Source organism: Giraffa tippelskirchi, chromosome 6 (genome assembly GCF_054371585.1).
Source record: "Giraffa tippelskirchi isolate mGirTip1 chromosome 6, T2T-mGirTip1v1.2.pri, whole genome shotgun sequence".
In the NCBI taxonomy this organism is placed as follows: Eukaryota; Metazoa; Chordata; class Mammalia; order Artiodactyla; family Giraffidae; genus Giraffa; species Giraffa tippelskirchi.
This window is the reverse complement of record NC_137280.1, coordinates 166,491,712-166,519,205: the sequence shown is the minus strand read 5'-3', so window position 1 is coordinate 166,519,205 and position 27,494 is coordinate 166,491,712. Positions and strand designations below refer to the sequence as shown.

The following is a 27,494-nucleotide window of genomic DNA, read 5'->3' as shown; positions in this document are numbered from 1 at the left end:
TGCTTTTGGAAACAATTTATTCTGAGGCAATCCCTTGTGTATCTCTCAGATTTTCCATATTTCCATGTAGTGATTAGCTGGATGATGTCTGGAAGTAAATAGGCAGTACTTAGTGGGAGCAGGTTTTCTTAGTGAAAATCTGAAAATGCAGGTGACCCAGGGAAATACCCGATTGTCAGAATTGAAAAGTTAACAGGAGGGACTTCCCTGGTGGTCCAGGGGTTAAAAAATCTGCCTTCCAATTCAGGGGACTCAGGTTGGAGCCCTGGTCAGGGAACTAAGATATTACATGCCACAGCTACAGAGCCTGCATGCTGCAAGAAAGGTCCCTCATGCCACCACTAAGACTGATGCAGCCAAATAAATAAAAATAAAATATTAAAAAACAAAAGTCAACCTGAAACTTTCAAGAACTAAAACTAAAAAATGGGAGCTATTTTACCCTTTCAGTTAATCCTCTCTCAATGGATCTGGGGATTTTATTTATTTGTCTACTGTCGACACTTGGATTTTTTTTGAATGTTTTTGGTCACAAGGCCACCAAAGCAAGTGAATCCAAAAAATGGGGGAGGGGAATTCAATTCTCTTAAAGGCTGAGGCAGATCCTTTGATCTTAAGTGATGTTTATTAAAGATCGGGTTCACTAAAGTGGTGAATTAAATTTAGACACATTTTCTGCACATTGCCTTTCATCCAGAGTGTTCTTCTTGGCAATATGTTTTGAACCCTTTTTATTTCTCCATAGAAATGCAAGGACAGTAAGCAGCTCCTCACCCAGTTTACCAGGCATCTGTGAAAAGCCAGGGGGGCTCAGCTCTCACTCCGCTGAAGAGAGGCTTCCGTAGGCTGAGTTTCGCCACATGGGCAACTTCATCCCAGGCATTGCAGGTGTCACACACGTTGACAGTAGGATTTACAGGGTCTAGAATGAATGGCCTAAAACAAAGCAAAACAAACCTCCCACTCTCCATTGCTAAACCAGTTTCAATTTGCCGGACGGTTGTGCTGTGTGCTTAGTCGTGTTTGCCTCTTTGCGACCCCATGGACTGCAGCCCTCCAGGCTCCTCTGTCCAAGGGATTCTCCAGGCCAGAATCCTAGAGTGGGTTGCCATGCCCTCCTCCGGGGGATCTTCCCAACTCAGGGATTGAACCCAGGTCTCCTGCATTGCAGGCGGATTCTTTACCATCTGAACCACCAGAGAAGCCACACTGGTAGAAGAGGGGAATGGCGGAGTTAAGGATGGAATTCTGTTAAGAAAAGGAATCTCTGGGAACCATGGGAGGACCAACCACGCCTGCTGGAAAACAGCCTCTTGGTTCTGCCCCACCAACCCTGACTCCTACTCATTTTCCCTTCCCACCTGAGGAAGTCGGTCCTCCCTGGATTAGGCCTTCCATTTCCACTTCACTTGTTGTCTACAACCACATTCTATTTGTTTTGCTCAAATTCCTCTTAATTCGCACTTTAGAATTAAAGTTCTGTGAGAGGCAATTAAAGGAAATGACTCTGTGGTAATCAGGGCCGTCTCATTTACACTGAATCCCATGAAAGCTACTCTTTGCTCCAGACTTCCTTCCTTGATGACAAACCCATTTCCTATATCCTAAGGGGGTAGGGAAGATAAATAGTTACCTTGTGCGCTTCTGGTTAACTTCCACAAAAATGGGGAACTTGCGATGATAGTGTCTGTGCCAAACCACGTCGATATCTGCATATTGAACCAGAAGTTTGAGGACTGCCCTCATTCCCTGCACCAGGCTGAAGGACAGGGGCTTCTCCGCCCGTTCCCAGATGTATATGGTGAGGAGCTCCACCGAGTAAGAGGAGGGAAGTCTCCGAAATCTAGACACAGAATGAACCCAGAAAGTGAAGACAAGTTGATTCAGTTATGAGAAAAATCTCAGCTCTAAAGGCAATTAACAGAGGAAGAAATTTCATTCTCAATCTCACTACTTACCAAATAATAACAATATTTCCATCAATCAGATTGGCGAAAAGCAGGAATTATAATGTCCAACATTGGTGAATTTGTGAGGAGATGAACACTCTATTGGTGAGACTCTAAATTAATAAAGTATTTTTTGGAGTCAATTCTATTAAAATTTGACCTGTTCCATCCTTTTGACCTAGCATTTTTCACTTCTATGAATTCACTCTGTAGAAACATCTACAAGTACTCAAAGACAGATATAAACAAAAGCATGTTTTTTATTTTATTGTTTGAAATAGTAAATATTGGAATGTTCACCAGTAGGGGACTAATTAGATGATTTCATGGTACATGTCCTACTGCACTGTCCAAGATGGCAGCCACAAGCCATATGTGGATATGAGCATTTGGCAAGTGTATTTTCAAGAAATATAAATAATGTAAAATATATGAGTCATTTTTTCATTGATTTCATATTGTAAAGATAACATTTTGGATATACCGGGTAAATATTAAAATTAATTTTGCCTATTACTATTTACCTTTTTAATGTGGCTACTAGAATATATCATATTGCATATGAGGCTCGTATTTGAACCTCACATTCTATTTTAGAAGCGTTGTCCTCTACAAGAAGCAAAGTAGCTCACAATGTGCAGATTTAAAGATACAATATAGATTAACTGAAAAAAAATTTAAAACAATAAACAGCAAATACATTTTAAAAAATTAAGCATACATAAAAAACAAACTTGGAGAATATGCTCTAAACACATTGTTGGGAGTTGGGGATTGAGGATGAAGAAAGAAACTTGTTTGCTTGTTTTACATTAAGTCTTTTAAACTGTAGTTTATATACCAGGAAAAAAATGAAAGTTGATTAACAAACTTAATCAACCAAACATCAGAAAATCAACCAAATCAACCAAACATGAAAACACCCAACATGAGAATTTTAGGATTTCATGGTGGTTGATTTCCAAATATGTGTTTTTACTACCTTGGCATTCGTTAGCCATAGAAATATCTTTTGAAGATATATTATAAAATCATGCAAAATTTTCCCTCTAATAGAATTTAGGGGAAACAGAGTAGCATTTTCCTACTATTACATTAAACATTTGTTTTTACCTTAATGAAAGAAATAGAAAAAACTAAAAGCAGACAAAACCTCTTCTCCTGGTAATGAATAGTGAGTCAGATTTCAGCTGATCAGTAGCTCAGTTCCTGTGATTTTCCCTCAGGGGTTGACAACAATGGACACAAGATTTAAAATCCATTTCTACTGATGCTCCCAAGTGCCCAAAGTCAGTCATGGTTGACAGTTACTCAAACAGGAGATTCTCTTCACATTTTATGACAGAAAATATCGTGGGAGTGGGGGGAGACTTAATAAGCATTGAACTATTTACTTCACATTTTTATAGCCTTATTACATATATATTTATATAGCTCTGATATGTGTTCATATTATTTTGTATCCTATTTTAGTCATTTAAAATTGTTTCATGTAAATGTTTCCATGTTTCCCAAACTTTTCTTGAATAGTAGTTCATCAAAGTTATATGATAAATTTACTTGCACCTCAGGGAAATTTTCCTTCCCAATTTTCATTATTCTGAAATGAATGTTCTATGAATTTCACTATTCTGAATATGCTTATACAAATCAATTTTTTATGTGATTTATTTTCTATAAGAGTAGTTTATCTAAGCATTTCTGACCTCTCTTTTAAAAATCTTTATTTTGCATCCTCTTTTTTAATGATATTTTAATATAAATGGCCTCAACTCTTCTTTTAAAACCAAATAACAAGAAATATTTCTTTACTTCTGACTTTTACCTTTTTTTTTTCACTCAGAGGGGAATTAAGTTGACAAATGGTTCAAATATTTTAAAATCCTTAACACATAATAAATACTTAATACACATTGCCAGATTACTTTCCCAAAATAGAAAACCAATTATCGTATTGGAACATATGTGCTCCAAATTCCCCACAATACCACCTTTTAAAATCTTAGAATGATTTTTCTGTTACATTAATAGATAAGTTTCTTCTTGCAGACCTATAAATGCTCTCCACTACCAAAAAAAAAATTGTTAGATTTCAAAACCAGGCTTGTCATCTGACCAAGAATCTCCTCAAGGCAAGAAAGTTTATTTCTTTTTTTTCTGTTTTCTCTAGTTTTTTCTATTTCACTAGTAAATTTTTACTCAACCAAAAGAGAAAAAAAATATATAGGAAGGTTAGAGATGCATAGAGATAGGTGGAAATGACACAGGAGTAATGTATGTTTTAACAAACTGCCTAATGTTATCATCGATATTAAACAGAGAAACATACAGAGTAAACAGGGTATGTGATTCAGATGAACAAATCAAGATTATTAACAACTTAATATAAATATGAAGAAGATTTATTCTGTGTAGAAAATGGCCATATGTAAATATGTTATCCTAAACCCCCTGTCTCTGCTATTACTGCCAAATGGAGAATTCATACAACTATATTCTAGTTCTCTGTTTTTCAAAAGTTTATCTTAAAGTACTTAAACCAGTATCTGGGTCTCCCTCACATCCCTTTACTATACACTTATACACTATAGTCTGTTGCTACCAAAGTGAGGGAAAAATACTAAAACAGACACATCATCAACTTTTGAGGAGGCCCATCTCCACAGAGGACAACTCTGCTCTGTTAGAATTGGCTACAGTGGAAGGAACACCAAGTGTGAGCGCTGAAGGACTCATTCAGATCATGCTAACAGTTTCCCCTTTCCTCTGCTGTGCCTTCCTTCCTTGCAGAGACCCACTTCGTTATGCCACTGAATATTTTGGGTTCTATTCTTTGAAGGTGAAAGCGAAGTCGCTCAGTCGTGTCCCACTCTCTGCGACCCCATGGACTGTAGCCCGCCAGACTCCTCTGTCCATGGGATTTTCCAGACAAGAGTACTGGAGTGGGGTGCCATTTCCTTCTCCAGGGGATCTTCCCAACCCAGGGATCGAACCCCGGTCTCCCGCATTGTAGACAGATGCTTTACCGTCTGAGCCACCAGGGAAGCCAAACCATTATGTTATACTTGAAACAATGGAAGACAGATGTCCCATATTTTATAACACACCTCATTCCCTCTCTATCTCCTTTCTCTCTCTCTCTTTCCCTCTCTACACGTATTCGCTCTGCCTACCAAAGAAAGAGGTAGGACCTGAAAGAACAGAGAAAAGGAACATGAAAATCGAAAGGCGCACAGGGGACCCATGTTCTCGTTACATACTTGTTCTCTTCGGTGGGGCTGGCAAATGATGTCTTGAACCAATGTATCATTAAACGAATGAGCTCCTTCACCCTTACGACAGATGCCTTGACGAAATCCACTTGCTGCGGTAAAAGGGCCAAGGCACACAGCTGGGCCTCGTCGCTGTCCTTACAGAGGTATAGCTTGCCGTAAAGGTGAAGTTTTAAATCTGTTAACACCAGGGAACAAAGACAACTGTGAGACTTTCTCCCTCCTTTCCTCACCTGGTTTCCCGTGGTACCAACGAGCTATGCTACTCTGAGTAGGTAGAACTTAAGCGTTTAAAACAAAACCACTTCTGTATTTAGGAGCGTTATTACAGTTTACCCAAGTGATTCAAAGAGAAAACTTCGACATTATGGTGCCGGAGCAGTTCAAACGGAGCAAATGCTAGTGCAGGAAAATCTTTCTCATCTGAGGAGAAAAATTTTCTATCAGCAGAGGAAGTTTATTTCTCAGAAACAAATTTCATTACTGTTTGCAAATATCATCCAGCATATAAACTAAATATCATTATGCTCTGTGCACAAGAACCTATACAATCTCTTCTGTTTAATTATCTCAGTGGTTATTATCTGCATATATATTTTCAGAAGAGAGTCTACTACCTGGATACTTGAAGGAGTTGATTATATTTACAAAAATAGAGATGACTTTAAAAGATGCATTTCGGTCAAATTGAAAACAATCTGTGGCAGTTAGCACTACATTAATGAGAGAGGAAGACTAGATTAAATAGCAAGCATGACCAAATAAACATCTATATCTTATTACTACTCATAAAACATCATAAAATCTCATAAAACATCATTAAGTCAGGTTGTGCTTATTCTAATTGTATGATATATGTGTCCAGTATCTTTTATCATAATCTACTTCAATTTTCCCAATTAGACACAAAACTAGCGGTGTTCTTGCCTGGAGAATCCCAGGGATGGGGGACCCCGGTGGGCTGCAGTCTATGGGGTCGCACAGAGTCGGACACGACTGAAGCGACTTAGCAGCAGTAGCAGAAGCTAATTAAAAACACCATATAGTTACCTTCTTTAGAAACCTTAGTGTCTCAGATAAGTTGACTATAATTTTTTTCCTAATGCACCTTAGGTCTAAGGTGGTGCCCAAGATTCTGTATGTCTAACAAGTTCTTAAGTGATGCTGTTACTGCTGATCTGAGAATCATATCTGGAACAGAAATACTGTCAACCACATCCTTATCAAACCTCATGGCTTTGGGCTTCATTGTGGCAGAAGGGGCAAACTATTAATTGTCTAGCATATATGTGAGATGTGCAAGAAATAATATTAAGATGCCTGTGAGAATTTAACGTGATCATCTGAGTCTTGCTCTGATAATTATTGGCAACATTTAGCCGCCCATTAAAATTCCCTGGAATCCTAGGACTTCTCTGAATTGCTCATCTCCTGTCAAACCCATTCCGCATCATCAGTGGAGAGAAGAAGGGTTACATAATAATTTCAGTCTTTTAAAAATTCATTTCACACAACTGTGCTCAAGAACTCAGGGGAATTAGAAGCCAGAGTAAAAATATACTTATGCTCCACCGGGAGACATTCTAGCTTCAGAGCTACTGATATAAACTCAGATTCTCAAGACTACCCAAGAGATGGCTAACAGTTGTGCTTTTGAAGTCTGCACACAAGAAAAAAAAGCATTTTACACAAACACGAGAACTTCATCGGCCTTCTCCTTAGGAGAAGGAAGTATCTTTTCTTAATAAATATTCATTGAGCTAAACACAATTGCATGCTATCTGATTTGAAATTAAATCTCATATTTTAATTCTTACAACTATCCTTGAGGTAACTTTCTTATCTCAGTTTATAGATGAAAAGCAAGGCTTCCGAGTTTCTCATGACTTACCTAAGTTCACATAGATAATATGAAATAGAGTTGAGATTTGGCTTCAAGCCCAGTATGTACCCTCTATTGTATAACTTTGATGTCATGTCAGTCTACACAGGGCCTACACAATGAGAGAGACCTGGATTTTCATCCCAGTTCTTGCATTTACTAACTACATAAATGTGGGCAAGTTTCTTAAATTTTCTAAGGCTCAGTTTTTAAATATTCAAACTGGGAAAATAGCTTCTTTTCAGGTTTCTTGTGCAGGTTCATTTATCAGATTAATCTTAAGGCAATGAGAATTATATACATCATGTAATTGGTGTGGGATAAATTACAACACTTAAAAAATATCATAGGTTCAGGAAGATTATCAGAGGGTTACTAAAAACTCAGGTTGGGCTGAATTCACACCCTCCTTCCTAGGAGCCCTTCTTATCTCAGAGTTCTCCTTACCTCTGCCCCATGTAGATGATATTATAATAAAATGACCTATTTGTGTGTCTCCAGACTGTAAGGCCCTCCAGACTATAAAGTCAACTATGTCTTATTCATATTTGTGCCCCCAGGCCTAACACAGTTCCTAGAACATGGTAGGCATGCAGAACATAAGTATTGACAAATTATAGCACAACAGAATTTTAATATGAGCAGCACATTGTCCAACAGTGCTGATAAATAAAGAACCAGATTAAGAAAGTCAACATAGTTCAATGCATGATACAGGGTGCTCGGGGCTGGTACACCAGGATGACCCGGAGGGATGGGATGGGGAGGGAGGAGGGAGGAGGGTTCTGGAAGGGGAACACATGTACACCCATGGTGGATTCATGTCAATATTTGGCAAAACCAATACAATATTGTAAAATTAAAAAATAGATAAATAAACTAATTAAAAAAAAGAAAGTCAACATATCCCACTGGAGTCTGGCTGAGAAAGGGTAGGATCGATGTTATGCTCATTCATTCCCTTTTCCAATACATATTTATTGAATAATAAAGTTCTAGGCACAAATGTGGGCTTCCCTGATATCTCAGTTGGTAAAGAATCTGCCTGCAATGCAGGAGACCCCAGTTCGATTCCTGGGTTGGGAAGATCCCCTGGAGAAGGGATAGGCTACCCACTCAAGTATTCTGGCCTGGAGAATTCCCTGGACTGTGTAGTCCATGGGGTCGCAAAGAGTTGGACACACCTGAGCGACTTTCACTTTCACTTCAGGTGCAAATGCAAACGTTATCGTCAAAGACCTCCAAATGCAATGGGAAACCAAAGCCATGCACAATGGCAATATAAGTGGATCATGGTCCAGCAGCAAACCACGGGGGACTCCATGGGAATGCAGAAGAGGCCGGTCCAGAAAGGACTGATGAGGGAGGGAAGTTCACCAGAGATGCACCAGGTCTTGAAGGGTAAGGAGAAACCTTCAAAGCTGAGCGTAGGATGGGACAAGAAACATTTATCAGGAGATACATAGTACAAAGACACAGAGATAGGGAGGAAATACTTAAGGATTAGTGGCTCATGAACCTCTCCTCTACCAAATGTGAGCCCCCAAAGAGCAAAAATGTTGAGCTCCTACGGAATTCATTGTTAAGTATTTCATGGTACGCGGTAGGTATTCCAGAAATGATGGTTGAATGGAGTATATGAATCAATAGATCAATGAACATATTTGATACCTGCTGCTAAGCCAGAGCAGGGATCACAAATTGCTATGGCCTTTTCCATTCTGCATTTTGCCCTGCAGAGAATATACAAATGTTTCAGTCAAGCAGACACTTATACTCAAGCCCCAAGTTTTCTAGAGGCTACATTTACATCTATATAAACCCCTTAGTCATCTGAGACTCTGACTGGGCTACTAAAACAAAGATACCACAGACTGGGTGGCTTAAACAACAGAAATAATTTATTTTCTCATAGTTTTGGAGGCTGAGAAGTCCAAGATCAAGGAGCTGGAAAATTTGGTTCCTGGTGAGAGCCTTCTTCCTGGCTTACCTTGGAGATGGAGAAGGCTACCTTCTCACTCCCTGTCCATGTGGTTGAGAGAGGAAGTTCTGGTGTCTCTTCTAACAAGAGGCATGAATCCCATCACTGGGGCCGCAGCCCCATGATGTCATCTAAACCTAATTGTTGACACCTCTCAAAGGCCTCACCTCTTAATACGATCACATCAGGGGGTAGGGCTCCCAAGTGTGAGTTTTGGGGCACACAAACACCCAATCCATAATAGGGCCCTCATATTTTTGCCTAAAATGGAGATACTCTCGCCCCCCTTTTATGAGTATGATCAGTGGTTATGCTTCATATCTCACTCTAGATACCACAAAATCTTAGGGAGGGAGGTTCAAGAGAGAGGGAACGTTCATATACCTATGGCCGATTCATATCAATATTTGGTAGAAACCGACAGAATTCTATAAAGCAATTATCCTTCAATTTAAAAAATAAATAAATAAATAAAAAGCAGCTCCTTGCAGGCCAAGTCCAAACTTGTTCTGTGTTCTTTTTCCACTCTATTATACTGGCGTGCATGCTAAGTCGTTTCAGTTGTGTCTGACTTTTTGTGACCCTGTGGACTGCAGCCCACCAGGCTCCTTCGTCCATGGGATTCTCTAGGCAATGATGCTGGAGGGGTTGCCATGCCCTCCTCCAGGCGATCTTCCCAACCCAGGGATCGAACCCAAGTCTCTTATGTCTCCTACTTTGGTAGGTGGGTTCTTTACCCCCAGCACCACCTTGGAAGGCCCCTGTTATACTGGACAACTAGTTAATACTCGATCCTACTTCTTAAAAACTGGTAGCATAAGGATGATTGGTGTTAATACACTGGAGCAAAAACAAAAAAAGTGACTTCCAAAACCAGTAAGCAATTCAGTTCTGCCAGAAGCCTAGCTCAGTACTGTATCTGGATGTGGCCAGTCCCCCATAAATACATATTAAATCAATAGCCATTTTAAAGGTTTCTTGTGAAACCAAACAAATAAACCTTACCTGTGGAAGGTGTAGGCCCCAGGACATCATAGTAGGCCATGATCTCAAAGGAATGGCTGTGAAGACTTTCAGTACAGAAAAAACTGAATCTTAAAGACAGTGATGTTCTCCTTCCCATTAGTATCCTTAGAAAAGGAGCATGACATTGTATGAATGATTAGAGAATGAAAAGAGAAAAATGAGACGATTTTTGACCATCCTTCACCTACTTCTAGCCTTGCTGCTCCCTTGGCCCTTTCTTGAACATGCCACGGGTGTTCCCTTCCCTGGACCTTTGCAATTTCTGTTCCTCTCTCTGGACTACAATTAACTCAGATAATTCACACAGCTGGATTCCGGCTTCATTCAGGTCTTTCCTGCCCTATTTGGCCTTTCCTGGCCATCCATTAAAACAAGAACTCCTTCCCTATTCCTGATCTCCCTACCCTGCTTTATGTTTCTTAATAGTATTTAATTACCACTTGGCATTGTATTACTTGTTTATTTCTCTCACATGGGGGTATAAGGTGCACAAAGGCAGGAACTGTTTGTTTTATTCACTGTTCTGTCCCTCCTATCTGACACATAGTAGATGATGAATAATTTGTAAATGAATTATTATCTAAACATGGATTGGGGCATAAGATACTGTTAATTATGAGTATGATTAAATGAAATAAGAGAACTAGACTTCTATTCCTGAGTATAATGGAATAGTTAACAGTCAACCAATGCTCATTGGGAACAACTGGAAAACTGAATTTAAAAAATTACATGTATGTGTGTTTCAGAGGTATTGGAGGGTTGCTGACGCTAGAAAGGTCAGGATTTAGTGAGGCCTGGGGCAGTAGATTGTGGAGAGATGGACTCATAGCCTGCTGCCTTGTTTCCTGGGGACATATGCCGATTTGGGAAATAGACAAGAAGCTGAAAATAAAGACGTTGGACAAAGAGAAGTTTTGGGGGTTCAAGAAACAACTTAGAACTTTGTCAAGCTGATGGGGCTGAAGCAATGCAAAGACTTGGAAATCACAAGCATGATGAGAAAGGAAGGGTGGAGAATTGAACTCAAGATATGACCTGCTTTTCCCTCCAAACTTTTGCTGAATTCTGAGGATGCCTGGGACAGGTATGGTTATGAAATGAAGCCAAATGTCTTGAAAAGTTGAGCGGAGGTGTAGATAGTCTCTTCAGGCTGAGGCAACATGCATCAGGGTTTAGTCTTGGGGACTGTGGAGACAAAGGTTAGAGGAGAGGACTTGGTGAAGCTACTCGACTGTAACACTGAGGAACTCAGCTGCACGTTGGAAACAGCTGGAGGTCCTTAAGAAGTACTGATGCCTTGGCTCATCTCCAAATTGTCTTATTCGATGAGCTTGGGGGTGTGACCTGGGTGATCAACTCTTATTCTATCCATTTGGTGAGGAAAGGATACACCTCTCCGGAAAAAGAGACCATCAGCTGAAGCATCTAAGATGTTTAATGCACAGGGCCCTGGTTTTAATCTTTAAATCACAAGAAATGAAATTTCAAATCACTAGAAATTCTAAGGGACAGGGCCATAAGATGTTAAGCTAAGAAGAAAACCAAACTGTAGAAACTGACCCTACAGGTGATCCAAATATTGGCATAAATAGATGAGGATTTTAACTGATTAATATGTTCAGTGAACAGAGGAATAGACAGCAAAGGGAGACAAAAAGATGAAAAATTAAACCAGAGTTAGATTTTCTATATATTAAAAAATGGAAATTATAGAACCGAAAAAATAATTGAACTTTAGATTTATAGAAAAATTCAGCAAAAATTACACATAGCAGAAGAGAATTAGTGACCTGAAAGACAAGCCAAAAGGCATCATCCAAAATGAAAAAAAAAAATTGCATATATAATGTCCTTTCATTTAAATTGAACAGAGATTTCTGAAATTTTAAAACCCCTCAGCACTTTTCTCTAAATGTCAAGAACGTGAAGGTAGCTCAAGTGGTAGAATCCACCTGCCCATGCAGGAGACACAGGAGACGCAAGTTCGATCCCTGGGTCGGGAAGATCCCCTAGAAGAGGAAGTGGCAACCCACTCCAGCATTCTTGCCGGGAAAATCCCATGGACAGAGGGCCTGGTGGGCTGCAGTCCATGGGGTTGCAAAGAGTCGGACATAACTGAGCACATACACACACCACCAAAGGAATATGTTAAATCATTATTATCATGAGTATATCCTTCTCTCTCAGTTAGGGAGGGTGAAAAGGAATTAAATAAACCAGTAGCCTAACACTCCTATCATAATTTAGAGGCAGATTTTGCTATGCTCAATATAATAACTCTGTGTTTGGTAGACACTGTCCTATGTGGGTAAAGTTTACTCTTGTGGGGGCCAGAGGGCTTAAACGAGGTATTGAATCAATTGGGGAGTTCAGATCACTTTTAGAATGGGTCAAGATTAATGAGAATGTCAGTACTATCCTAGGCTAATTTACATGAAACTTACCATCCAATATTTTGAGTATCTCAAAATATTTTTGCTATTAATATCAGTGGAAATGGGACATGGATCCTAGCATCGCTTGGTCATGAGTCCTCAGATGATATATATGCCACTCTCCACTTTATTTCAGCCTAGTCCATCAACGTGTTTTGTCTTGGCCATGTTTTGTCAGAACAACTCTGTCCTGTCATGTGGCTTTAAAAGGATCATGTATCAGAGAAGGGTCTTAAGTTATCTGAGTTGATAATATAAAGAGAGCTTCTTATTTTTCTAAGATCTCTAAATCAAAGCAATTAGAAATAACAGCTAATGGACAGAAATCCCAATCACAGACATAACTTACGAGTTATAGACATATGCATTTTTTACAGCAGTGTCTCATTAAAAGCTCAGAATATGTTTCTCCATTGTGGTTTTCAATAATAAACACACCAGTGTATGCAGAGAGGAGCCCAGTGCCTCTGGCACATAAATGATTTCTAGTACGTTGGGCTTATGAGGCAAGTCTCCTGAGGTTTCATTCATAAGCAGGGCCCAGAAAATGACTGACATAGAACAGTTGCTGTTACTGGTAGGTTAAGATGTGGACTTGTTCCAAAGGACAAGAAAGGCTTTTCTCACACTCATCTTTCAAAATAAAGTAACTGAATAGCCTTAAAAATAACAGCAACAAACAATATATCACCAAAAACCAGGTATCAACTCAAACAATAAACGTTTTTACTCTCTCAGTGGGTGGGAGTCAAAACCGACTGTCAGACTCACATATCTGCTTCTTTTCCATTTTTAATTCAATTTGCCCTTCAAGTGAATCATGGTATGGTCTTGGTTGCTGTGAAAAGCAGAGAATAAAGCCAGAAAAAGCGACTGCTGCATACAGATATTAGTACAAGGGAACTCCCTGGACAATCTACCTCCTTTCCTGACTTCACAATCCTTTCCACTCAGTCTGCCTTAAAGTCTCATTCTGCCTGCAAATATGCTCCTTTTTTTGGCCAAAATTGTTCAGCAAAACAAAATAGGGGAGAAGGTATATTCTGGGCTGAACTAAAACCATCACAGCCCCTTGAAAAATCACTCTGAGAAAAAGAATAGGCATTTAATAAACGTGAAGGAAAGAATGGTGGTTACCTGGGAATTCCGTTCAACTTTAAAGGCTTTTCAATTAAATTATTTAATGAGTTGAAAGAATAGAAGGAACAGAGCTTAGAAAACAAGCTTGCTTGTTTTCAGGAACAATTAGAGCAAGTAAATGAAGGTTTTCAGAGCTGCTCTTTTTCATGGGTTCTACTTCAAAATTCATTTTAGAAATCTAACAAAATAAAAGCTTCAAGCATATTTTGTCCAGGAGAAGGGTGCCTGCCTGAGATCCAGAGGAGAGGAAAAGGAATTAGGGAGAGCTCATCAATTAGGGTCTTTGATGTTGAGAGGGCAGGGAGTATAGAATTAGGACATAAGAATGAAGGACAAAGATTTTGATTCCAAATGTCACCAGGGAAAGGGTATACCCCAACTCTTATTTTTAATGTGCCTTGCTAGTACTTTAACTGTCCTGTTTTGATAAATAATAATAACAATGATATAATGTAACCTATAGTTTACAAATTTAATGGGGAAAACTTGGAAGAAGCAATGGGTAAAAATGAAAAACACATTCTCCTATTTCTTCTTTTTTTTTTTCTTTTCTTAAAGGTGGTCTTTCCCTGTTCAAAGTGTAATCGTATGTGAAACTCCATCATTTCCCTTTTTGCCTTTTCAGCCCCAGCGTGCTGCGTTATAGTCACCAACATGCCATCCATCTGACGTCTTTGCTGACTACCACAATTTAGTAGGTGTTTGGTATTCCTAAAGGTAGTGTTTTTCATTAAAGGACACATTCAAACTAGTTCTCTATACTAATTTGAAGCAAGGGCTTGGTAATGAATCTATTATTTAAATTAATAAACAGTTCTGGGACGTTGTTTTAAAACATGGATCTTATTTTAGGATTGAAGTGGCACATAGCCTGGTCTATTTTTCTCCCCCAAAAATGTTTTACTCGGTTTACAACATAGTTTTTTGCATTTTTTTTTTCATCCACAATTCATTAGAGTGAATAAAATAGCAGAAGATGTAAAACTGAAATAGAAAAATAAATAGCAACATGTCAAGGTTTTTTCTTCCTTCTTTTTGTAACTCACCAAAAAAAAAAAAAGTTCTGACTAGCTGGCTAATTCGACACTGAGGCACGCTTTTGTGTAATGTCAGCAAAGCCACTTCAGCAAATGACCCCAGGACATTGCTGAAGGGAATGTTTATCAGACAAATATGTCTCCAAAGATTCTTCCTTCTTGGAGGCACCTTTCTCAGGCCTTCCTGTTTGCATTCCTCAGGGTCAGATTTCAGCTAAGAGATGGAAATTGAATAAAGGTGCATTGGAGAAGATATAATTAGTCCTTAAATCATAGGATCTCAAATTCATGAATTTCCTTGAAAGTTTAGCTAGAAGTCTTTAAAAAAAAAAAAAGCCCCTGGGGCAATCTCTCCAAGTTTTCTCCCAAGAATTTAATGTTCACTTATATAAGTAACACTACTCAGTAGTGGTCTCCTGTGCTAAGAGTTTCCTCTGGCAGTCTTTTCCACCTTTGAAATGAAGAATTCATTCACCCAGACCTGTTCCCGTATGCAGTGCGCTTCAAGTTTTCTCTCAGAGTCTCCAACCCTTCTCTCAGTTGTTTTTTGAAATGCTTCACACCGGCAAACACCTCACTGAGCAGCACGATGTCAATCTCCGAGCATCCTTGGGTGTCAGTCCCTTTCACGTAAGAACCACCCTGTGAAGACAAAGGGCAAAAGCTCAGCTAACCTTGAGGGAAGTGCAGATCTCTGGCTGTAGCATTTTTTAGGGTCAGTTAACACTGTGAATAGCTTAAATATGTGCTACTTTATCTTCCCTCACCTTAGGAAACAAAAAAAAAGACAGGAGAAGAAAGTCATCTACCATGATCTACTGAGACCACATGGTAGATGGTTCACAACTGAACTCAGGTTCAGTTATGGGAAGAAAGCAGAATTTGCAGAAAAAGTCTGAAAATCCTTATGAAGACATAGCTAGAAGTTCTCAGACTTCCTGCTTGAGAGACACGCGATTGTGAGGAGTCCACAAAGGTGGGAATTAAATTCACTGCTAGTATATGTGGTACCTAGGTGCTCTGAAACAAACCATTCCTGCCAGTTAGAGCCTTAAGTGACTGGTGCTTCTGGAGGGCGTTTGTTTGCTATATTTCTAAATAGATCGCCAATGAGTTTAATAAAGTATTCTGCCATTATAATAAATGAGTACTTATTGCAAATCTAACTAAATATAATTTTATAAAAGTCAAAACTTAAATTAGCAGCACAGCCTTGCTCTACTTAGCACTCAAGGAAAACTTTAGCTTGCAAGTTCCCAAAGGAAGCTCTTTAGCAGTAAAAGAAGCTGTAACCTATGATTTGGGAGACGTTACATCCACAAGGTAAAAGCAACCTCTCAACAGACTGTGACAGCACAATCTCTCAAGAAGTTAGAAAACATTCTAAAGCTCTGAGTCCTCTGCCATTTATTGTATGTTAATTTCTTAAGGACTGCCAACAGCCCATTCCATCAGGCACCGAGTGGCTCGCTCAGGCAAGCAGCAATGTGCCAATTTTCTTCTTGGCACTGACCTAGCCAACCTTTTCTTTTTTCTTGGAGTATAATTGCTTTACAATGTTGTGTTAGTGTCTGCAGTGCAATGATGTGAATCAGCCAAATGTATACATACACCCCCTCCCTCTGTGACCTCCCCCCCACCATCCCCATCCACCCATGTGGGACATCACAGAGCACTGAGCTGAGCTTCCTGTGCTATAGAGCCTGTTCTGAAAGCTGTTATGGCAACTGCTGGCTCTAGGATTATATGCCTTAGTTGACATCTAAGAATCAAGAAGCTGCCTCTGCAATCCCAGAAATGCCTGCCCTACTATAAATCCAGAGACAGGAAGTCATTGCCAGAACTCTCATCCTGTACCTGCTGCATCTGGACTAACTAAAATATCCTGTGCCTGCCTGACTTTATTCTGACTTAATTCAGTTCTGGACTCAGTCTTATGGAAGTGCAACTAATTGAGGAAACCCATTTTGTCATAGTGGCAAAGGAACATGGGAAATGTAGTTTTTAGTGCTGCTTTAACCAGAGAGATTGTAGTGTGCTAACATGTACAGTCAGTCTCCAAGAATGGAATATAGGGCACAGCAATTTCACAACTTAGTTGACCACTTGCCCTTGTTTTCAGCCAGAACCTTGTGGGACTGGAATAGAACTCTGACTCCCAATTTCTAGCTCTGCGATCATGCTTTATTTCTGTAGAAGAAAATACGCTGTTTCACATTCAGGCTTTTCCTACCGTTATATTAGGTAGCATTTAATCATACTCTTAAATCATCTTTGCTATTGTTACATTAAAAGTTAATATTTTTATTTTAAATAAACAAGGCTTAAAGATACTTTCATAACAATCATGTGTGCACTTTAAAATGAAGAAATGGAAAAATGGTAAGAAAAAATGCCCTCAGAACTATATCCTGTATTTTTTTTCCTCTAAGCACTGATTAGATAGTATGTAGTGGTGATACTAACATTACAAATAATAATGATAGAAGGGAAACCACACCATCGTTGTTGCTTGGATCCCTTCATTGTGTTCAGGGTATTTTCCTTCAAGGCAATTTTCTCAGAATGACCCTGCGCTCTGCGGACAACTGTTCCCAGACACAGTGAACTGTCTTTAGGTTGAGAGGAAGTCCATCAAGACAGCACCTAATTACTTCCATAGGCAGGTTGCTGAGGCATGAAACAGTGCTCTGAGGGACAGGCGTACCTCCTTTGCCTGAAATTCCCTCAAGCATTTAAATGCGTCGGTCTAGTGAGAGCTAAGTCCTTGGCCCTGCCAACATAAAGGCACTTTTGCCCCTTGGGCAAAAACTGCCAACTTTAATGGGTTCCACCTGTCACATGGTTGAATGCCTGCCCCGCTAGCCGGCAGCCTGCCCTGGCATTTCAGAGGGCTCCTAGCAGGCCTCTTACAGCCGCTACAGAAGGTGAGGCTGGCCTTTGAACACGTGGCCCTGTCCAACTGATGTCCATCACCTCCAGGAGAAAGGAATGGCTTCCTTAGGGCTGCGTGGTCCAGCCTGCGGGCTGGGGGCTCAGATTACCTGGATCACTCGGGAGGCCGGCACCGGAAAGGAAGCCTGGATCAGCTGGAGCAGGGCACCGATCTCAGCTGCACAGGCAGCTCTTTGAGAACCAGAGGCAGGGCAGATTTTTCGGTCTGCAAATCTCTGTAGCTCTTGGGGACCTTTACACTCCAACATATTATGAGGTGAAAATCCTGTGGACATTTGGGCTTCATAGAGAAAGGATCAACATTTGACATTCGCTGCACAGAAATGGATGTGTGTGTGTCTAACACAAGCATCTAATTTTGTATGCAAGTTATGTCTAGTTAATTTCCAGGACTGCCTTGTTGGGTCACAGGGAGTCCTACCCTCTCTGCTGGTAGGGTGTGAGGGGAACCAGCCAAGTTCACTCCCCCTGGAATTAGCCGGCATGTTAACCCTAAGTCTCAACAGAGAAATGGCTGAATTTCTCTGAGAATAAATTGAGATATCCATTCTTCTGTCAGGAAAAGGTCTTTGCCCCGATTCATAAATCACTTTAAGTTTCTAAATGGAAAACATGCATGTTATCAAGTTTCAATAAAATGATCCCAGGCTAAAGAAATCTAAGTTAAGCCATCTATTCTAAAGGTCTTAAACTGCCAGCCCAGAGGCCAAATTCTACCTGTGGAACGTCTGCTTCAGACCTGCACAGTGTTTTCACAATGGAGAAACTGAGTCAACATCTAGAAATCAAGAGATAGTACATTTTTTACAATGAGGACATTGGAGGGGTGTGCGCTAGTGGATGTGTGTGTTTGTGTTTGAAGACAGAAATGCTGACCAGACTGGCCACACGCTTCTCAGGAAGGAACCGAATAGCTGAACTCTTAAGTTCAGTAAATGGGGCATGTGAGCTAAACTGACAATGGACTTATTAACCAAAGGAAAAGCATACAGATTTTATTGATCTTATTTATTTATTTTTAATGTGCACAGAGTCCTTTCCAGAAAAGAAATGAAGACTACAAAGAATCAGACTCCGGTATTCTGAAGCTCCAATACTTCAGCCACCTTATGGGAAGAGTCAGCTCATTGGAAAAGATCCTGACGCTGGGAAGTTCAAAATAATCAATATGCTGAATTGGCACATTTTGAGATGGCATGTCCTGATCCCTTTCAACAGCTCAGAAAATTTCATAAATTTGCACTTGATAGATCATAGTGTGTGCGTGCCCAGTTGTGTTTGACTCTTCACGACCCCATGGACTATAGTCCACCAGGCTCCTCTGTCCATGGAATTTTCCAGGCAAGAATACTGGAATGGGTTGCCATTTCCTCCTCCAGGGGATCTTGCCCCCCATCTCTTGTGTCTGCTGCATTGGCAGGTGGATTATTTACTGCTTAAGACATCAGGATAGATCATACACACACCAAAAAAATCCCAGAGAATTTGCAATAATAAACTGGCTCTTATTGAGGTTTACATAACAAATTCATATTCTCATGGAGAATCACTTTTAGAGAGGCCTCTGGCAAATGCCTTGAAGAAGAATTCATTAATCCTTTCTGGAAATGAACTTTCAACTGACCCTTTCCTTTCAAGCACATATGGAAGTTTCACAGAAATTGAATATATACTCAGCTATAGATAAAACTCAACACTTATCAGAGAACTGATGTCACATAGATTACATTCTCTGACCAAAGTGCAATTAAATGAGAAATCAGTAACAAAATAACTAACATATCCCATATTTGAAAGTTTTAAAAACACACACTTCAAAAGAGTCACAGATCACAGAAGAAATCACACTGTAAATCAGAACATAGGACCAAACAATAAATTTTACACCAACGCTCAAAGGACACACAGCCCCTTGTTTAAATTTCATCAATTATGCCAAATTAACAGATTGGGGGGTTTTTGGTTTTTGTACATTTTGATTCCTTTGTTTGAAACATAGTTATCATTCCTTTTATGGACATTTCACCAAAAACTGGTCACTTTTCAGTGACTATTTTATATTTAGAGCCAATTATTGTTTCCCGGAAAAAAATTATTTAACTTATTAAAAGACTTTCATAGAGCAGCAACCACCAGTTACTTTAGGGGACAGAACCACAAACATGAGAGCAAAAGGTGTGTCACCTTAGTTTTGTGGTAATTTCTGATGGACAGACCGTAATCTGACTCCCGCTTGGATCCTGACATTCTGTCCCATTGTTGCCGCTTCTGAGTTGTCTCTTTGCACAGCGCCGCAGTTTCCCAGCTTCCTCCTCCAATGTGGCTCTACAGAATTATCCCCCGCCCCCAAGAGTGGGGGCTTCCCAGGTGGCACTAGTGGTAAAGAACCCGCCTGCCAATGCAGGAGACCTAAGAGACATAGGTTCGATCCCTGCATCAGGAAGACCCCCTGGAGGAGGGAATGGCAACCCACTCCAGTATTCTTGCCTGAAGAATCCTATGGACAGAGGAGCCTAGCTCGCTACAGTCCTTAGGGTCACAGAGTCGGGCAAGACTGAAGTGACTTAGCATACATGCACGCCCCAAGAGTATACAATCTCAAGTATATACTAGCTCCACCCTCTCCCTTCTCTATTTGCCATTCTTGGAAACAGCCTGTAATGCTCTGACGTAGGGAAGCCACAAGACGGTTTCTATGCTGCGTGAACATCCATACAGGGAAAGCACCGGGCATCTCTCGGTTACCTCTTTTGCGGGCTGTAAAGTGATGCTCTTGTATTTCGTGGTTCTCCCGACTAAGGACTGTTCCAAAGCGTCTAGAACACATCCTACATGTTTTTGATATTTTTGTAGCCATATATTTTATATTCCTTTCTTCTAGATTTTCCCAGTGTAGCTTGTGAGTCTCCATGGTTGACCTGTCACGTGTAGACTGAGAAAAAGTAAATACTTAACCCAGGAATTATAAGAGCTATTTCAGAGATCTGCTGGTTTTCATTTGGCTTCTCACTAAATGCTCCCATTCATGGGCACAGAGAATTCTCATTCTATGTTCTTAAAACATAGCAAAGTCCATTAGTTTGGGTTTTTGTTTTTTTTTTGACACAGATGGAAAACTGCTGTAGATTAATAAAGCAATGAACCATGAGAACCATACTGCTGAAAAAAGTATTTTGTAAAAAGCACTAGTTTATGTTTTATAAAATCGGAAGAATGAGAGCCCAGTTCTTTTTCTGATGTTTACTTTTGCAGGCCCTGGGCTAATCACTCACCCTAACTGGGTCTTTGATCCTTCATTTGTAAAGTGGGGGAGGGGAAAGGAGGGAAGGGAAGTCAATTAGTCTATCTCTAAGGCCACATTAAAAGTGGAAAATTCTAGCGTTGCAAGGACTCCATCCCCACATAAGTGCTTTGGAATAATAATTACAATAGCGCCTGCTCTGGGCATAATGCCTGGGTCCAGGGAATTCTACCGAGTGCCCTTCACAGCAGCTCTGCAAGACGGGTGGTTCAGAGCCGAGAAGACTGAGACACACAGCTTTAACCACTGCATCTGACCTGTGGCCTGTGGCCACGAGTTTTACCTTTCGGTTTTCTGTTAATAAATCTTCATGAGCAAATGAAGAAAACAAAACGACAAACACAAAGCATGAACATTTTAGGAAGAGGAGGAGGTTCTCCCCCCCGCCCCCCGCCCCCTCACTTTTACTCACTGTACCTCACTGCGACCTTGAAGTTTCTCCCTCAGGACTTCTTGGTCACATTCTTCACGGTGAACTTTTCCAAGATGCTTCTGTTGAAAGTGATACTTCAGAGCCCTGCCACTGATAAAGTCACTCCCGCAGCGCTCACAGTTGTAGGATTTAAGAGCCCACATCCTTTCCCAGTGAAGTATCGGATTTAGATCCTGTTGACGACAAAGCAAGAAGATCAGCCCTTTGAAGAAAATCCAGTCCCTCAGAGTTAACCAGAATAAAGATAATATTGTTTCTAGTGTGCTAATTTGTGCTCTATCGGATGAATGTTTTCCAAGAAGTTTATTCCTCACTGATATCAAATATGATATCATGAAAATAGTCATTTAATCCAGCTGTTGTAACTCGAGTTGATAAACATTAAGGAGGCTGTAAAGCCAACAAAACCAAGTGAAAAGCTGTGTGTGTAGGTATACAAGTACATTTTTCGAAAAAGTGTTTCAAACAAATCTATGATCTAAGAGATGTTAACTGTGGATTTAGATATTATCTTTACTCAGGGACTCTCTAAGAGGCATCGTTTCTTCAAGTTTTATCGCTCAATGAATTCCCATAAATGAGAAAATTATCATGAGTGATGATTTCTATATGTCTTTCAAATTAACTCTGTTCTTTTTTAAAGTAAAGTAGTTAAAAAAAAAATGCAGAAGTTTGTACCAAGAGACACAGTCTGGAAGATGTGGGCGATTCTATTCTCCACCTGGCTGCTTCTGAAGCTGTTTATACTCTTGTTGCTAAGTAATTCGACTTGCATTTGTACTAACTTGTCTGAAGCTTAGAGCTCCTTCCTCAAAGGTAAGCATTGTGGGATTTGTAGTTACCGGTTTCTTAGCAAGTGGTTAGATTAAATATTTCTAAGTGCACTCAGATTATTTTGAAGCTGCTACTGTAACAAATTATCACAAGCTTTAATGGCTTAAGCATATAACATTACTCGCTTACTTTTCCATAGACCAGAAGGCTGACATGGGTCACGTGGGGCTAAAATCAGGCTGCATTCCTTTCCAGAGGCTCTTGGGTAAGACCCACTTCCTAGAGGGTGACCCACATTCCTCGGCAGGTGGGGCCCCTTCCTCCATCTTCAAAGCCAGCAAAATCCAGCAAAAGCTGGTGGGATCCTGTTCACATCCAACCATTCTGATCGGTTTTCTCCCCCTCTTAAGGACCCTTGTGGCTCCATTGGTCTCAACTGGATAATCCAGGATAATCTTCCCATTTTAAGGTCTGCTATCAACAGCCTTAATGCTATCTGCAAACTTAACTCTCCTCTGCCTTGTAAGGTAATAAACTCAGAGCTTCCTGAGATTAAGATTTGGACATCTTTGGCGGGGTGGCGGAGGACATTCTTTCTTACCCACCACATTGTAGCTCTAAAGTTCAATCAGGAATGGAAACGAATGCAAAATGTATCTGTATAAGGTGGAAGAAAAACAAAATGTATTCAGTTCAGTTCAGTCGCTCAGTCGTGTCCAACTCTTTGCGACCCCATGAATTGCAGCACGCCAGGCCTCCGTGTCCATCACCAACTCCCGGAGTCCACCCAAACCCATGTCCATCGAGTCAGTGATGCCATCCAACCATCTCATCCTCTGTCGTCCCCTTCTCCTCCCGCCCCCAATCCTACCCAGCATTAGGGTCTTTTCCAATGAGTCAACCCTTCGCATGAGGTGGCCAAAGTATTGGAGTTTCAGCTTCAACATCAGACCTTCCAATGAACACCCAGGACTGATCTCTTTTAGGATGGATTGATTGGATCTCCTTGCAGTCCAAGGGACTCTCAAGAGTCTTCTCCAACACCACAGTTCAAAAGCATCAATTCTGTGGCGCTCAGCTTTCTTCACCGTCCAACTCTCACATCCATACATGACCACTGGAAAAACCATAGCCTTGACTAGATGGACTTTTGTTGGCAAAGTAATGTCTCTGCTTTTAAATATGCTATCTAGGTTGGCCATAACCTTCCTTCCAAGGAGTAAGCGTCTTTTAATTTCATGGTTGCAATCACCATCAGCAGTGATTTTGGAGCCCAAAAACTAAAGTCTGACACTGTTTCCACTGTTTCCCCACCTATTTCCCATGAAGTGATGGGACCAGATGCCATGATCTTAGTTTTCTGAACGTTGAGCCTTAAGCCAACTTTTTCACTCTCCTCTTTCACCTTCATCACTCCTTACAAAAACTTTGGTGCTTAGTGGGCTTTGGGGACTTTGTGTCAAACAAATTTGGAGTTGCTGGGTGATCTGCTGCTGAACAGATGCTGTTTCCACTGAGAACAGCACGGGTCCTGTCACATAAGGAAGATGTGAAAGCAATTTAGTGGTTCATGGCAGCACTTAAAAAAAACAAATAGAATAAAACTAGAGAATATTGAACATAGTGAAGGTAAACAACAATTTGTGGAACATTCATGGGTGACCAACCACCAAGGTTGCCTAAGAGTAAGGGGGTCCCTGTTATGCAGCATTTTCAGTGCCAAAGTCAGGAAATTCTCAGGCAAATTGGGACACGTTGGTTACTCTATCACTACCTCAGAGACCACCTTGAAAATCAGCTTCTTATCCAGCCCGAAATCTCCTCTGAATGAATGGATTGAGTCCCTGTAAGACCCAAGGTCGTGAAGTTGGCAGAACTTGATTGGATCTGCCCACACTGTGATGGTTGCCCTACACGAGGTGTTCATTTCTGGTCCAATCAACCTGGAGTGAGATACAGTGAACGCAGGCAGACCCTTGACTCAATTCTATGTGCCAAGTTCTCTAAGGGGTGCTGAGGCAATGCTGGGCATTTGTGGTTTACAGAAATGAAAGTATATCAAACAGAGCTTCCCAGCACACGCTTTCTGTCCACGATCAGAAGAGTCAAAGAATGAGGAAAATGGTGGAACTTCTAGGTTTCCTCCATGAGCTGTCTCTCCACCCTTCTTTTACTTAGCATAATGTTTTCAAAGTTCACCCATGTTGTAACAGGTACCAGTACTTCATTCATTTTCACAGACAACTACTATTCTATTGCATGGATATACCACTCGTTTTGTTTTTTAATCCACAAATTAATGGAAATTTGGGTTGTTTCTACTTTTTAGCTATTATGAATAATTATATTCATAGTATTATGAATAATACTGCTATGAACATTCATGCTTTCATCTACAGGTTTTTGTATGAATATGCGTTTTGAATTCTTGGATAGCTGAGAGTGAAATTGCTAAGTCCCAGGATAACTCTATATTGAACTCTTTGAGGAACAGCCAAACTGTTCTCCATATTTTACAAATTACAACTATGAAGTGGTATCTAATTGCATTCTGATTTGCATTTCCTAAATGACTAATGCTGCTGAATGGCTTGTCGTGTACTTATTGACTATTTGTATATCTTCCTTAGAGAAATGGCTATTTAGATACTTTGCTCATTTTAAAATGGGATTATTTGTCTTTCTATTGTTGAACTGTATGCATTCTTTATAGTTTGAAAATCAAACTCTTATCAGATATATGATTTGAAAATTCTGTGCCATTCTGCGGTTTGTCCCTTCATTTCTTGATAGTGTCCTTTGATGCACAAAAGTTTTAAATTCTGGGACTTCCCTGTTGGTCCAAAGTGGCAAGACTGAGCTCCCAATGCAGGTGACCCGAGTTCCATCCCTGGTCAGGGAACTAGATCCCACACGCCATAACTAAGAGTTTCCATGCTGCAAACTAAGGTCCCACGTGCTGCAAACTAAAACCTGGCACAGCCAAATATATAATATTTTTTTAGGTTTTAAATTCTTATGAACTCAAAGCTATTTTTTCTTATATTGCTTGTGCTTTTGGTGTGATACGGTGGGGAATAAAAAAAAAACAACCATTGCCTAAGCCAGGGGAAACCGTGCATAACCAGTCAAATTCCTTTCACCCCCTTACCTAATCAAGGTTGGCTTTCCCTCATAGCTCAGTTGGTAAAGAATCTGCCTGCAGTGTAGAAGACCCCAGTTCGATCCCTGGGTTGGGAAGATCCCCTGGAGAAGGGAAAAGACTACCCACTCCAGTATTCTGGCCTGGAGAAATTCAGGGACTATACAGTCCATGGGGTCACAAAGAGTCGGACACGACTGAGCGACTTTCACTCACTTTCACAAAAGACTTGCTTGTCCTCCAAGCAATAGGTAGCCTAAGCAATATGTGGTTTGAGTTATTTTCCAGAATCTTGAAGTCAGTTGTATCTAGTTGGAGTTGAGCTGGTTAAGACTGAACAGGACGATCCATCCTCCAACTGGGAATGCACAAGTGTGCATGCTTAGTGACCTTATTTGTTGTTGTTGTTTGATTAGTGACCTTTTGATGAGCTTCAGATCCTGTTAAGCACTTCCATCTCTGAGCCGAGCAGAAGACCATATAGCCTAGTTACGCCTGCGCAGAACTACACCGGTAGAGAACTACTCCTGCGCCTAACTATAACCACCGGATCTTTTTCCAATCGTCTTTCTCCATTCTGTGCACCCCAATGCCTCAGAGCTCCCCTCAGACCGCTGTTTATTCCCCAAATACCTTGCCTCTTGCCTTCCAGGGAGCGCAGTTTGAGGTTTGTTTTTCAGTCTTAGCTGCCTTGCAAATAAATACTCTGCTGCGAACTGAAGAGACTTAGCACCCAAGGACGGTGTCTCAGAGTTTTGCCTTGGTGTGTGTTGAGTAGAACAAGATAGTACCTGGTTCAGTGACAGGTTTGGTGACCCAGCCAGAAGGTAAGTCCAGACACACCTTTCCTCTGTGGTTCCTTGGCTCCTTGTGGGTATCGAGAGTCCAAGCAACTACATAGTCGATTTGTTCCAGCAACTGTCCTCCTGATTTCCCCAGCCAGGTGCCACCAACCTTCAGAGTTTAGCTTTGTTTTGCAGTGAAGAAATGGTTTTGGAGTTTGGGGTTTGGAAGACGTGTTTTGGATGAGTAATCTTGTTAAAGAGACACACCTGTGCCTTCATTGGCAGTCCCGCCCAGATGGTGGGTTGGAGGCCCACCTTGCTGGATTCTGACAGACAGTTTAAAAGTTTACAGCTGCAGAAGCATTCCACATCCGGGTTAAAGGCCCAGGGCTGTGATTTTTTATCTTTCTTTTCTTATCTATGTCCAACTGTCTGAAGTGTTAAGGGCTGACTTTTGGAGAGTGAGCTTCTTGATGACTATAACATGTACTCTAAGAAAGATTTCTTTGCAGCAACCATCTAGAAACAAAATGAGTGGTTTTTTTTCCCCCATTGCAAAATGAGAAATGCTAATTCAGTTCCCCCTTGCAGCCCTCTAGGCCCCATTCTCCAAAATTGGATGACTTTAAGTTTGAATCTATGGAAAAGAAAAAGATGGTGTTTTTTGATACCCTTGCATAGCGCAAACACCCTTTAGACTCAGAAAAATGACCTTCAATTACAGTACAACTTTGCAACTGGATTTATTTTGGAAACAGGAAGAAAAATGGGAAGGAATGCCTTATGTATGGTCATTTATCAGAATCAACCTGCACGAAGAATATGGAAAGTTATGGCCCAGCAGAATGGAAAGTGGAAGAAACCTGTTCTCCTTGATTCTAATGCAAAGGTGGGTGACAGCAGTGCTGCTCTTTCATTGCCTCCTCCTGACCCTACTCCCAATGCCCACTGCCCCTTCTCTGAAGGCTCAGAGAGAGAGGAATGCTGTCTTCCTTTCAACCCTGCCAGGAGTTTGCCTGGGCTCTGGTTTTAGATTCCGCATACATGATAATATACAGTATTTGCCTTTCTCTTACTTATTTCATTAAGGCTAATACTCTGTAGGCTCATCTTGTTGGAAATGGTAGAATTTCATTCTTTTTTGTGGCTGAGTAATATTCCATTGTGTGTATATGTATGGCATGTGTGTGTGTGTATATATACACTGTGTGTATTTATACAGATACATGTACTTCCCAGTGGCGCTTCCCAGTGACACAAGTGGTAAAATAATCTACCTGCCAGTGCAGGAGATGTAAGAGATGTGGATTCGATCCTTGGCTTGGGAAGATCCCCTGGAGTAGGAAATGGCCACCTGCTCCAGTCTGCTTGCCTGGGAA

At 40.6% G+C, this 27,494-nt stretch overlaps 1 protein-coding gene across 2 annotated transcripts; it reads right to left on the bottom strand.

Moving 5' to 3' along the window:
* LOC145509626 (2'-5'-oligoadenylate synthase 1-like) lies at nt 1-21,581 on the bottom strand. Of its 2 annotated transcripts, XM_081498852.1 has the most exons (9): nt 21,399-21,581; nt 20,426-20,612; nt 17,770-17,960; nt 15,207-15,367; nt 10,090-10,214; nt 5,210-5,399; nt 1,634-1,843; nt 775-936; nt 1-88 (listed from the first exon to the last, which is right to left on the bottom strand). In XM_081498852.1, exons 1-8 carry the CDS (start codon nt 21,555-21,557, stop codon nt 780-782), a joined length of 1,380 nt encoding a protein of 459 aa, XP_081354978.1. In that variant the 5' UTR covers nt 21,558-21,581; the 3' UTR covers nt 1-88; nt 775-779. The 2 variants fall into 2 exon arrangements, with proteins under 2 accessions (XP_081354978.1, XP_081354977.1); XM_081498851.1 differs by lacking the exon at nt 1-88 and having other exon boundaries at nt 607-936.
* Nucleotides 21,582-27,494: the final 5,913 nt, after the last annotated feature.

Bases quoted from the DNA above. Each gene is read 5' to 3' on its own strand.
- LOC145509626 (XM_081498852.1), bottom strand. From the start codon at position 21,557: ATGTGGGCTCTTAAATCCTACAACTGTGAGCGCTGCGGGAGTGACTTT. The intron at 20,613-21,398 runs GTACAGTGAGTA...ACTTTTTCTCAG, and splicing joins AACTTCAAGGTCGCAGTGAG to TCTACACGTGACAGGTCAAC. The intron at 17,961-20,425 runs GTAACCGAGAGA...TTCTCTATGAAG, and splicing joins CTTTACAGCCCGCAAAAGAG to CCCAAATGTCCACAGGATTT.